Source organism: Rattus norvegicus, chromosome 1 (genome assembly GCF_036323735.1).
Source record: "Rattus norvegicus strain BN/NHsdMcwi chromosome 1, GRCr8, whole genome shotgun sequence".
Lineage (NCBI taxonomy): Eukaryota > Metazoa > Chordata > Mammalia > Rodentia > Muridae > Rattus > Rattus norvegicus.
The window spans coordinates 204,206,206-204,218,220 of NC_086019.1; the positions used below are offsets into that span (position 1 = coordinate 204,206,206).

At 52.8% G+C, this 12,015-nt stretch overlaps 1 protein-coding gene and 1 long non-coding RNA gene across 9 annotated transcripts in view; one reads left to right on the forward strand and one right to left on the reverse strand.

The window, feature by feature from the left end:
- The window catches only part of Adam8 (ADAM metallopeptidase domain 8), a 12,783-nt gene continuing 768 nt past the window's right edge, over positions 1-12,015 (reverse strand). The window contains exons 2-25 of one of the 8 annotated variants that reach the window (XM_006230500.5): positions 10,980-11,083; positions 9,881-9,957; positions 9,660-9,738; positions 9,506-9,582; positions 9,007-9,190; positions 8,711-8,773; positions 8,562-8,630; positions 8,185-8,351; positions 7,937-8,018; positions 7,719-7,867; positions 7,459-7,636; positions 7,092-7,181; positions 6,795-6,984; positions 6,640-6,715; positions 6,225-6,390; positions 5,764-5,841; positions 5,325-5,406; positions 4,989-5,123; positions 4,701-4,815; positions 2,996-3,155; positions 2,458-2,523; positions 2,149-2,199; positions 1,012-1,086; positions 1-606 (exon numbers count right to left, since the gene is read on the reverse strand). In XM_006230500.5, the coding sequence (XP_006230562.1) occupies positions 556-606; positions 1,012-1,086; positions 2,149-2,199; positions 2,458-2,523; positions 2,996-3,155; positions 4,701-4,815; positions 4,989-5,123; positions 5,325-5,406; positions 5,764-5,841; positions 6,225-6,390; positions 6,640-6,715; positions 6,795-6,984; positions 7,092-7,181; positions 7,459-7,636; positions 7,719-7,867; positions 7,937-8,018; positions 8,185-8,351; positions 8,562-8,630; positions 8,711-8,773; positions 9,007-9,190; positions 9,506-9,582; positions 9,660-9,738; positions 9,881-9,957; positions 10,980-11,083 (2,564 nt within the window). In that variant the 3' untranslated portion in view covers positions 1-555. Of the gene's footprint in view, positions 610-1,011; positions 1,087-1,125; positions 1,262-2,148; positions 2,200-2,457; positions 2,524-2,995; positions 3,156-4,700; positions 4,816-4,988; positions 5,124-5,307; positions 5,407-5,763; positions 5,842-6,224; positions 6,391-6,639; positions 6,716-6,794; positions 6,985-7,091; positions 7,182-7,458; positions 7,637-7,718; positions 7,868-7,936; positions 8,019-8,184; positions 8,352-8,561; positions 8,631-8,710; positions 8,774-9,006; positions 9,191-9,505; positions 9,583-9,659; positions 9,739-9,880; positions 9,958-10,979; positions 11,084-12,015 lie in introns of those variants that run through there. The other 7 variants (XM_006230499.5, XM_063271567.1, XM_006230501.5 and 4 more) reach the window with 7 other exon arrangements.
- The window catches only part of LOC134485200 (uncharacterized), a 3,761-nt gene continuing 2,824 nt past the window's right edge, over positions 11,079-12,015 (forward strand). Inside the window, exon 1 of the long non-coding RNA XR_010063196.1 lies at positions 11,079-11,973. This is a non-coding gene — a long non-coding RNA (uncharacterized LOC134485200). The remainder of the gene's footprint in view (positions 11,974-12,015) is intronic.

The window sequence follows — 12,015 nt, forward strand, 5'->3', positions numbered from 1 at the left end:
TTTAGAATGTGATCTATACTTTACTGATAAAATAGAATCTTTATTAATGAATAGTGTTTAGTCATAGTTTCAACAACTATTCTCTTTCAACCCGGAAATGACGGCAACTTCTGTCCCAACACCCCAAGAACGTCGTCGGCTTTTCCTTCCTAAGTCTCATACATGAGTGGGATGAAGATATAGGAACTGTGCCTTGGGGAGGGGTCACTGTGTGAGGGCTGGTGCAGAAGTTGCTGGGAGGGGACTCCTGGCATTCTGTCCACCCAGAGAAAGACAGATTTGCTCACGCTCACTGCAGGCGATGCTGGCCCTGCCGAGCAACTAGCACACATAGACATAAGGTCTAAGCTGGCCAAGGCCAGTGAGAGAATGGATACTGGTTCAGGAGGGCAGCTGAACAGCAAGAGCCACAGAGAGAGAGATTATTCCTGAGGTAGGAACACTGTATGCAGGTCCAGCCTGGGCGGGGGCTGTTGCTGAAGAAGCTCGTTTAGAGGAACAGTGGTATCTCCAAACTTCCACAAGACTACGATGGCCCTGGGGTGCCCTAGCTGGTCACCTTTTCTGGATGGGGACCTTCAGAGCAACCTTTGACCCACCAGCTCCCTGCTAAGAAAAAAGGAAATTGATATTAAAGAGGATCTGATAAGAGAGAGGTACAGCTGAAGATTCCCATAGACAGTTCTTTAAATGTAGACTTCCACTTCCCCTAACAACAGAATGCCCCCCCACACACACACACACAAGATGACTGCACTAACATTTCATGTATAGTGCAGACTAGCCATAGAAAAGAGAAAACTCGATAGTCCCTGAAAGCCGCAAGCACTGGAAAGTTCTGGCAGATGATACAGCAGACATCAAGCCTGTCATTAAGGATTGTCCCATTTTCTTTTCAGATGACACCAAAACTTACCAGCTAAGAAAACAAAAGCAGCCACCCACCCTGAAGAACAGTGCCACAATCAGCAGGATGTTTCCTGTGAGATGGACCCTCCCTCTGGGGCTCACCTGAGTCACTCCAGGCACAGTCCCTCCGGTCCCAGGCTTGACTGGTGGTGTTGGGGGTGCAAAGGTTGGCTTGACCTGGTAGGAACCAGACACAGCTAATGGCAAGCATCTCCTAAGCAGGCCAAGCACTGCCCTCAGCTTCATCCTTCTAAGGCTGTCCTTCTCAGCTCCAGCCTAGTCCTGAAGGCTTCTGTCTTCACACAGCTCAGTAGGAAACCTCTGCATGGCCTCACCATTCAGAAGATAAAACCTGAACGTGGCAGAGCTCCTCTTGGCTAGCTGTCCCAGCCCATTACCTTGCAGCCTCACCAGTATCCCACACATTACCCTGAAGGCTCCTGAGTTTTTAGAACATGGGTCTTTAGAAACTCAAAAGGAAAGAATTAACTATGAAAAGACATTACATGTCTGCATTCTTAGAGAGGATGGTAACCTGGTATTGGTAGGTTTTAAACACATTTTGACCTTCCTCCTCATCTAGCTTCAAAGGAGCTAAAGAGTCCTTGCCTAGAATGCCCTCATTCTGCCAGTTGGGACTGTGCCTAGGATGGAAATTTCTTTCTTTCTTTTTTTTCTTTTCCTTGGTTTGTTTCTTTTTGTTTTAATTTGTTTTAGACAGGGTTTTTCTGTATATTCCTGGCTATCTTGGACTCACTCTGTAGACCAGGCTGGCCTTGAATTCAGAGATTCAACTGTCTCTGCCTTCCAAGTTTTGGGATTAAAGGATTTTCAGCCCTTATGTAAGTCTAAAATTAGTCCCTGGCCAGACATGCATGCACGCACACACATATACAAGTTCTCCAGCATCACAGCTATGACCCCGGAGTATGCACGGAGGGCTAAGACTACAGTAATGCTCATGGGTACTCAGAAGTAGGAGCCCACTTTTAGGACTAAGAAAAGGGTTCCAGTTTACCTGGAACCCCAAGGAACCCTGCTGGGAAGGACTCCAACACTGTGGGTAGGAAAGAGTAAATGAATCATTACTTTCAAAGCTTTAGTTAGTGGTGTTTTGAGACCTTCCAAATCCCTGTAGCCTCCTCCCAAGGGAAAGCATAGGAGGCTGCTCTCCGGAATAAAGGGCCTACAGACTTGCAGGAGGGGAAGGTCTCTTCATAGTCAAAGCTGTCCCCTTACCTGCTTGGGTTTTAGCTTTGGGAGAGGCTTGGTGGGAGGATCAGGTCTAAGCTGTTGGGAAAAAAAGAATTAGGATCCAAAGACTGGTCCAGTTCAGGGCTGGGGAGTAGGGTAGTACCTTTTCCCTTCCAGGCTCTCTGAATCAACCCTTAGGTTCAATTTAATATCCTGACTAGGCAGGGCTAACAACTTTGTCTGTAGAGCAGTTGTTTCCTTAGGGCTCCAGGTCCACAGAATCAGTCACCAGATACCACCTCCCAAGAGGTTTCCATGTCTCTGGAATACATCTGACTGTTTCCCAAGGCTTACCTGGTTTGGTGCCTTTGGGGCATAAACAGGAACTGGGAGCGGTGGACTGGACATGGCACCTGGAGGCTTGAGGGGACAGAGATGTGTGCCTGAGCCCAAGAATCAGTGCTAAGGCCCCAACCCATGCCCACCAGGTCCCCTGCTTTTGGATCCAAGGCTCTTACATTTCCCAAATGGTACCCCTCCCCATTTCCTGCTCACCCTGGCCTAGCATCCCACGCTTCAGCTACATTATCACACTTACGGAGCAGCAAGGGCATTCTCTTCTCACAGCTGAGGTCTGAAAGCACTCACACCCATAAGTTTAAACCCAGACTCCAAATACAGATCCTTAGACAATAAGTCTTGACTTACTCCTTCACCCTCCCTTGGAGCAATTGTAAAGCTTCTTGAGGCTCCAGGCTACTGCATAGCTCATGAGTTAATTTGCACAAAAAGCCTTCACTATCCCTAATGGGTCACACTCTGGGGTGGAGGGATGGAGAGCCTGAGTGTCCCCCATTGCAGCCCCATGAACCTGCCAGAGGATAGTACTTACTGCAGGGGGAGGCCTCTTTGGTTTCACTATAGGTCTTGGGGGTTGGTTGGTAGAAACCATCTCAGGAGGGTCTGGAGGCCTGCTCTTAGCTGGCAGGCTGCTGTCCCCTGTGTAGAATAGGGGGTTGGAGAGCCCTGAGGTAGGCTTGGGTGCCACACTCCTGGGGATGAAGAGAGACAAGCAATGGTAGAGTCACTTCTCAGAGGATCCAGGACTGCCGGGCATGCCTCCCAAGTCAGCCTGGCATCTCTGCCTGGCACACTGACATATGATGCTAACTGTAGTCTCAGGCACATGTGTGAGCATAGGAGGTCAAGAAACAAGTCTCTTGACAGCTATGCTAGGAGGGGCTTGGAGGACCTGGGAAAAGCTGTCCTTTGGCAGTCAGCTTGGAGGTCAAGATCTTGGTGCAGGGCACAGTGGAAACCTAATGGGGCATATGTGGCCATGGCTAAGGGTAGAGAGGTTATCTCAGCTCTGGATTTATCATACACCTATCTGTTGCTCTCGCTGTTCCATTTATAGCCTTGAAGAGGAGGAGGAAGAGGAGGAGAAAGAGAAGGGAGAGGAGGGAGAGGAAGAAGGGAAGGAAAAGGAAGAGGAAGATGATGATGGTGATGGTAATGAGGAGGAGGAGGAAGAGGAGGTGGGGGAGGAGGAGGAGAAGGGGGAGGAGGTGGAGGAAGAGGGAGAGGAGGAAGAGGAGGAGGAGGAGGAGAAGGAGGAGGAAGAAGAGGAGGAGGAAGAGGAGGAAGAGGAAGAGGAGGAAAAGGAAAAGGAGGAGGAAGAAGAGGAGGAGGAAGAGGAGGAGGAAGAGGAGGAGGAGAAGGAAGAGGAAGAGGAGGAGGAGGAGGAGAAGGAGGAAGAAGAGGAGGAGAAGGAAGAGGAAGAGGAGGAGGAGAAGGAGGAAGAAGAGGAGGAGGAAGAGGAGGAAGAGGAGGAGGAGGAGAAGGAGGAAGAAGAAGAGGAGGAAGAGGAGGAAGAGGAGGAGGAGGAGGAAGTGGAGGAAGAGGAGGAGGAAGAGGAGGAAGAGGAAGAGGAGGGGAGAAGGAGGGGGAGGAGGAGGGGGAGGAGGAGGAAGAGGAGGAAGAGGAGGAAGAGGAGAAGGAAGAGGAAGAGGAGGAGGAGGAGGAGAAGGAGGAAGAAGAGGAGGAGGAAGAGGAGGAAGAGGAGGAGGAAGAAGAGGAGGAGGAAGAGGAGGAAGAGGAGGAGGAAGAAGAGGAGGAGGAAGAGGAGGAAGAGGAGGAGGAGGAAGTGGAGGAAGAGGAGGAGGAAGAGGAGGAAGAGGAAGAGGAGGGGAGAAGGAGGGGGAGGAGGAGGGGGAGGAGGAGGAAGAGGGAGAGGAGGTGGAGGAAGAGGAGGAGGAGGGGGAGAAGGAGGAGGAAGAGGAGGAGGAAGAAGAGGAGGAAGAGGAAGAAGAGGAGGAGGAAGAGGAGGAATAGGAGGAGGAGGAGGAGGAGGGGGAGGAAGAGGAGGGACAGCAACAGCAGCAGCAGTGGCGGTGATCCTGGGAGTCTCCTGAGCTTCCCACCTAGGCCTGTCCAACACCTGGAGAAACCCAAGTCCCCTTAAGTGCCTCTGCCTGGGCTTGCTGACGGAAGCAATGCTTTTTCTTTCTTAAGTAGCAGCAAAGCCATTTCCCAAGTTCCGAGGACAGGAAGTATGTGTCTCACATGTAAATATGTTGCAACTACCAAGTCCTCACCTCCTCTGGATTTGTTTTGGGGCCTTTCGGTAGATGACGATGCCTGCCCCGATGACCACGGCAGCCACCAGGATCACCAAGACCACAACCACACTGACTGGGAGGCTCTCGGATGCTGTGGGACACATGGCCATATGTTCATCCAAGCCTGGGGACTAGTTGAATCAAGAGCTGGGGATGGCCCTTGGGAGATGCAGCCTTCTCAGTCCCCCTTGACCATGTCCTGGGTCCCACACCCCACATATGGCCAAGTGCCTGAGAACTACAGCAGAGGGCCCAGTACATTACACCAGCTCTTCTGGCTCTCCAGCAGTGGGTTAGAAGACGTGGTAGTGGCGAGTCCCAGCCCCACAGTGCCACTGTTGAGGCCCCGCCAGTTCCCCGAGGCTGTGGTGCTGTGGACAGCTGCAGACTCAGTGACCACTGGGAAGGAAGACACTGTGGGGGTTGTGGGAAATGGCACTGGAAGCCTGGGAAAGGCTATCTAGCCTTGTTTTGAGTAGGGCACTGCCCTGTGTCACCTTTGGGAAGTAGAGATCATGTGATCCATTCTAACCACCCTCAGGGCTAGTACTCCACAAATACCACCTCTTGTGGGTCTCAAAACCTTAGCTGCTTGTTCACCTGGTACATCTGCCAGCAGCTGTGCACAGTAGGGTGGGGCCCAGCCCGCGTGACAGTGGCACTCCCTCTTGTGGTTGCAAACCTGGAGAGAAAGCGGGACCTCAAGGACAGGTACCTCACAGGGCAGTGGGGGAGGTTGCAGAACACATGGGGTCACCTCCATCCACCCACATATGTCAATCTTGAGCTTATAAGGAATTCTCCCCAGTGACCACACTGTCCAGTGGCAATGAGCTCAGTGGAAAGCACCTATCCTACCTCAGCCCTGGAGAGGCCTTGATACCATCAGAAAAGGATATAGGCTAATTTGAGTCACATTGCTATACCCACAGCTCTCTCTGCCACAAGTTCCACTACACAGGCAAGTGGTGGCAGCCACCTAGCTCAAAGGCACCAGGCGGTAGTTGCACTACGACCTGAAGCCCGAGGCTACACGTACCCCATGGTTGTTGCATTTAGCAGAGCAATTTTCAGATCTGTATACACGGAGGTCCTGGCAGTTTCCATCCATGCAAACCTGGAAGGTGGAAGGGGCTCTTGGGTAGCTGGCCTAGGCCCAATTCTTACCCCACTTATCCCCAATCTAAAGGTAAGCTCAGGACAGCTAGTGTGGTCACACTTCAGGATGACTATGCCTATAGACTTGTGTGTGTGCCTATGTGCACATGAGGTGGCCCTGGACTGGCTGATCCTGGGAACCCTTTGGGTATGGTGGACTCTAGACAGGCGTCTCCACTTGCCAGGTTAGCTTTTCAGTTTTGACTAGGGCATAACAGAGGCTGCACGCACATGCCTCTACTAGCCAATACTGTTTGTACGGAACAGTACTAGGGACTCATTCATACAGGCACACTTGATCTTCGCCAGCCCTGGACAGCTTTCAAGTGCTCCTCAGCTCACCTTTCCCTCCTCACACTTGGTGCCCTGGAGTACGAACTCGTAGGTGTTAGTGTTGCTGTCAGTCTGGAGAGCTTGGCAGAGTCCATGGTGGGAAGAGAAAGTGCAGGAGGAACGTTCAAGAGGTTTCTGGCCTCCCTCACAGAACAGCACCCCACATCGGTTGATCCTGCAGACATAGGGCAGGCTGTGGTCATGGGTGTCATGGGGTCTCTGAGGGTGGTGCAGGAGACAGCCCCCAGGACCTTTCCTTCCTCAAGGATGAGGGGCTCAGGTTGATGTCTTGAAACAGGGCAGACTCCAGGAGAGCCTCCTGCCTCACAGAGCAGGCCTCCTCTGTGGGGAAGTCTCTGTGCACCATCCTTGCTATTGAAGATGTACCACATCCAGCTCCCCACGGTTTGGCCTTGATGCTTACCTGCTAGGGTACATACTCCCATAGCAGCCCTGAGGAATGCTAAAGGCAAAGCAGGAGTCGGATGCTGCCCGGGCACCTATGGGACCAGGAGAAGTTAGTCTGCTTTAGGTCACAGACATTCCACAAGCTGCCCCCCCCTCCTATGTCTGCCTCACCTGGCCCCCACAGAGCCTGGCACTGCTGTGCCAGTGTGGGGCAGCTCCCGTCAAAGCAGTAGCCCCCTGGACAGGGGGTACCATTCTGTTGGAAGGCATCTTCAGGACATGTTGGCTTCTGGCCATCACAGAACTCCTCCAGGTCACATTTGTCCTTCATAGGACGACACAGCTCACCAGCTGGCTTCACCTGGTTCCACAGAGAAGCTGACTGTAAGGCAGGCCCACATGATGCCTTTACGAGAATCCCAATCCCCCGGTTTGACTGGAGTAGATCCTGGGTGAAGTCCCACTTACCTTGCATTCATGACAACAGGCACCATGGGCACACTCTGCCCCCTTGGCCAGCTGGCAAGTGGTGGCATTGCAGCAGGGGTTTTGACAATCCTAGGAGGACAACAGTGTGAGCAGCTGCACCCTAGCCAGACCTGGCTCTAGGGTGGATAGGCTTTTGGTGATCACTGGGGAAGGGGCTGCAGCCAATTTATCTCCAACTCCTTTGTAGGTTATTAGGGGCTCAAAGGGAAATGTAGTGACTTGTGACTCCAAGGGCCACATGAGGTATGGGCACATAACACCAGACCCGAGAGACTAACCTCAGACTGAGGCTCCTACACTAATGCTGAAGCTGGTCAACAAGGGGCAGGGCTGAGGTGAGACAGACCTGAGGTGTACCACAGTCACACTGCTCTCCACGTTCCACAAATAGGTTTCCACACACAGGGCCACCCACGAACCGGTTGACATCTGGAACATTGGTCAGGCAGCCTGTCTGGTGATTTGTCACGAATGACTCTAGGTCAACCTGGCTGCACCTGCTGAATGTCTTGGGGAACTTGGAGCTAAGGGTAAGGGATGTCAACGTTAGGAAGAGCCATATGCCAGTCTGTCCCTTCCCACCCAATGTGCCCCACAGGACCTTACCCAATGCTTTCAGTCATGATGCAGCCACCACCCTCACGTGGTATAGGACAGTAGCATCCTGGAATGTTTTCATCATGGTTCATGCCCAGGTTGTGGCCCAGCTCATGGGCCATGGTAGATGCTACACCAATGGCGCTCCTGGTGTGGTCCTATGAGGACATGTTCATTAGGACTGTCTTGCTACCATCTACCCACATGTCCTTGGCCACCCCTTTTACCTGATTCACAGCTCCTGAGTGACGGGAACACAGGGCAGATACCTTAGCCAGTCCAACAGTGGTCCCAATGAAATCAACCCCCCTAGAAACAGACAAGACAGGCATGCCCTTGACAAGGTTCCTGGCCTTTCTTCATCCCTGCACAACCCTGCTTGGATGTCCTACCCTGGAGGCCAGGCTGTACAGAGGACCTTCTCTAGGGCTTGGTTCTGCCTCACTGCAGTGTATGGGCACGGCCGCCCACTCACGTGATAAGTTGCACATTGTCATGTGGGTGCCGCCCTAGCAAGTTCTGCTCCCTCCAGGACAAGAAGTTCTCCAGTGTGACATTGGCATAACGGCTGATGTAGAATTTGTCCTTGTTCCAGATCTCCAGGCCCACTAGGACAACTCGGAAACTGAGTTCCCGATAAAGCTGCAGAAGAGGAGAAGCCCCTTGGAGTCCATGCAGGCCCGGGGATGGAGTCCATGCAGGCCCGGGGATGGACAGGGCCATTACATCCCTTTCTCCACTGGCCCTGTGCTCAGTATAGAGCTCTGAACTAGCCCCACCTCTTGATTGGCTATCTCGAGCCTAAACAGCTGCACCCTCTCTTCAAGTGTCAGCACCCCTGGGGCAACCCACCTTGTCCACATGGTTTACAACCTCCAGCACTCGCTGACGCACAGCCTCTCTGGTCCCCAGCTTCTGGAACTGGGGATATAAGACCTTTAGCCTGGGGCCTGGCAAGCTCACCCCAATTTATCCAGCCCACTCAGCCCCTAAATCCTTACCTCTTGGCTGTCTGCAACCACATACAACTCCACATAGCGGATTTCTCTAGGTTTTAGCCAGTTCTAGGAAAAGAAGCCAATCAGCCTTTTTGGCCTTGACCCCAACCTACCCCAGAGCCTAACTCTATGTTAGGAGGCAAGGTCTAGGCATCTCCAGTGTAGTGGGATTTCTCTGGAGCTACAAGGCTGAGCCAGGCCCACCCACTGAGCATAAGGCTTGCTTCAGGGCTACAGAGAGCTATGCCTATGCCCAGGTATGGGGTCTGGGACTGACCAACAGGGATGATGCTGCTCACCCCGGGCTGAGCCCTGTAGATTTCTAAGGTCCGAGGCCCTAGTTTATCCAGGCTGGTTTCGCTGACCCCACAGGTCCCAGCCTTCTGTTCCAGATGCTTTGCCTGGTACACTGCATGCTGCCCCTCTTCGTCAGCATCCAGAGGCTCAATCAAGTGGACAGTGGACCCGACTCGGAAAAAGCCGCTGAGGGGGAGAGCCAGGTGAACAGAGGGTGTGGTCAGCTTGTTCCTACCTGCCCACCTGTGAGGACAGGTGCTCCATGCCTACTGCCTCCGAATGGCCACCTCACACCCTTGTGGGTGATGACCAGGCTTGTAGATGCAGGAGGCAAGAAGGCGCATGGGTTAGGCATGGCTGGCAACCACCAATGGAGCTGAAGCAAGAGCCCAACCCTTCCAAACACAGCAGGAAAGGATGCTCACCCCCAGGCCCCCTTTCCCCTGCCCTGGTTTACCCTTCTGTAGAATGGGACTTCCTGCTTGGGTCTACAGTAAATACCTGAGGCCGGCACAGGTGCTAATACTGGCAGCTGAGCCCTCATACCCTTCCACATGGCCCTGGTAGAGGCAATGGTCCTGTAGAAGTGAGGGAGGGTCATCAGTCTTGCTGCCTTGATTTCGCTGGCCCAGGGAAGGCTGGCCTGGCACCATACCTGCTCGTGCAGCTGCTCCTTCACCTCAGAGCCATTGGCAGCTGAGTAGGTCTCTGTGTAGCTTGAGCCCAGCAAGTCCCTGGAAGACAACCATTGAGGTTCCCTGGTTCCACCTCACACGGAGCAGTCACCCTAGGGAGCCTGGGCCAGAATTCTGGCACACAGGAGCCCACATTTCCCACTGGACTGGGAGACTGACCCAAGGGCCAAAATCCGCTTACCTGTTCTTTCGAAGGTGCAGGGTGAAAACTTGCTCACTGGTCCCAAGAGCATAGCTCAGACTCTCTGGGTACAAGCCCTAGATGGGGATTCAGGGTGAGTGACTTCAACTTAAGGTCAGGATTTGCATAGCAGAAAGCCCCAAACAGTACCTCCCTAGACTTGAGGATTCATTACTTTCAGGCAGGGAAGTAGGTGGCTGGGACCAGGCTGAGCTGTTTGGGAGGGACAGGAAAAGCAAGTCTCCCAGATGAGCAGAGAAAAACAGAGCTCCATGGCCCCTTGAGCCATTTCCCCATCTGTTCATAAGGATGATGATGGTGGGGTGATAATGTGATGGTGATGGTGGTGGTGATGGTGATGACAATGACGATGATGATGGTGATATGATGACATTCTTTCCCAGAGAAAGCAGGGTAGGAGTGGCAGCCATGGTCAGATAGCCACTAAGTCCAGGGCAACATCGGAGTGGGCAAGGTACACAGATGCCTCAGCACCACTATTCCGCAGCTGGCTATGGTGTCCAGCCTGAGATTCAGAGCAGGTGTGTGCTATATACTCTATGACCTTTCACTCACTCATACACCATGTGTATGACCAGCTCGCCCTAGGGACAGCATACACCAGGAAAGAGGATAGCCTAGGCAGAGATGTTTCCTGAAGATCCAAACAAGGACAGGGCCAGGAATCTTCCTGGAGGTCTACAGGCTGTTCTCAGTTCCCGGCTCCAGGAAATCCCAAGCTGAGAGGTTCTCAGTGCACGCACACAGCTTTAGGTGAGCAGCTGTTAGCTAATCTAGCTAACCACTGCCAACTGAAACTGGGGAGTGGCCTGGGGCAGCAGAAGCCGCTGTACCTTTCCTCGGTGAGAAGCTTCTCCAGACTGGGCCAATGGTCTCATGAAAGGAGCACAGAAGTGAGTGGGTCCTACCTTGGGGGCCCTAGACTCTGATGGGGGTGGGTGGGGGGGCAGCAGGAGGAAGGAAGTGGTGAACATAGGAGGATCATAGTCATGCCCAGAAGCACAGACAGGGCAGCCCCAGAGACTGCTGGGCCTTTTACAGAAACAGGCTGTGCTGCCGGACTAATGGGTAGACTCACCCACTGGGAGGGCAGGCTTCTGCGGGAGCGGGATGCAGCTAGGCGCCGAGGCCATACCACCTCATACTGTTTCACATGAGGCAAAGGAGGTCCAGGGGCTACTGCTACAGGTGAAAAGAGGTCAGAGGTCCAACAAGGGCTGCTGTCTTGCCTCAAGCAGTGTCTAGCCAGTGTTATATCTTATCTGGGGAATCACCATAAGGTTCAGTGCCAGCAATAGGATATGGCCCATGGCCCAGATAAGAGCTTTCTGCCTAAAACCAGGTCCACCACACCAGAGTCAAGTTGTCTGAGCTTAGTGCACCTATGCACAGAGCCCAGAAGAACTTCATCCACATACCCTACCCCTCCCCAGTGCCTGTCTGGACCTATGCAGGGAGAACACATATAGGATCTTTGGTCCTTCTGCCAGACATCTAAAGTTGACCCCATCTCATCCTTAGTTACCTGATCATATCTAATTGCTGAAAGCACACCCTCCCTCAGGCTTTTCTCTCCCAAGAGAAAACTTCTTGCTCAACAACTGATGAGGGACCAGTTTAGAGACCACCTATTGATCTCTTGCATAGACAAAGGGCACAGTACTTAACCTCAGGGCTCCAAGACAGAGGTAAGAGAAGAGACCACTTGAGCCAGGATCTTCCCAGGACAGGAAAACCAAGCCTTCCAGTGGGAAGCAGGACCCCATGTTGCTACAGAGTGGGGACCACTGCACCTCTAGCTTCTGCCCCTTCCTAGCTAGAGAGTTATGCATCCCTCATGATCCCACAGGCGAACCTTGCTGCCTGGGACTCCTACAGCAAGCAAGGGAAGCCGTCCTGTGGGTGCCGCGCCCAGTGATATCACTGCTCCTTAACTAGCTCAACGAAAAAAACTCCAGGAGCCAATTTCTCTTACACTTCACTTTTGAAAAATCGCAATTCTGACCTTTTCCATATCTATGTTTTTCCATATCCAGGGACCAACCTCAGGGAGGCAAGGTGACCCGACCACGGTAAGTGACCACTAGGCAGACCACCAAGCCTTGAATAGGTTC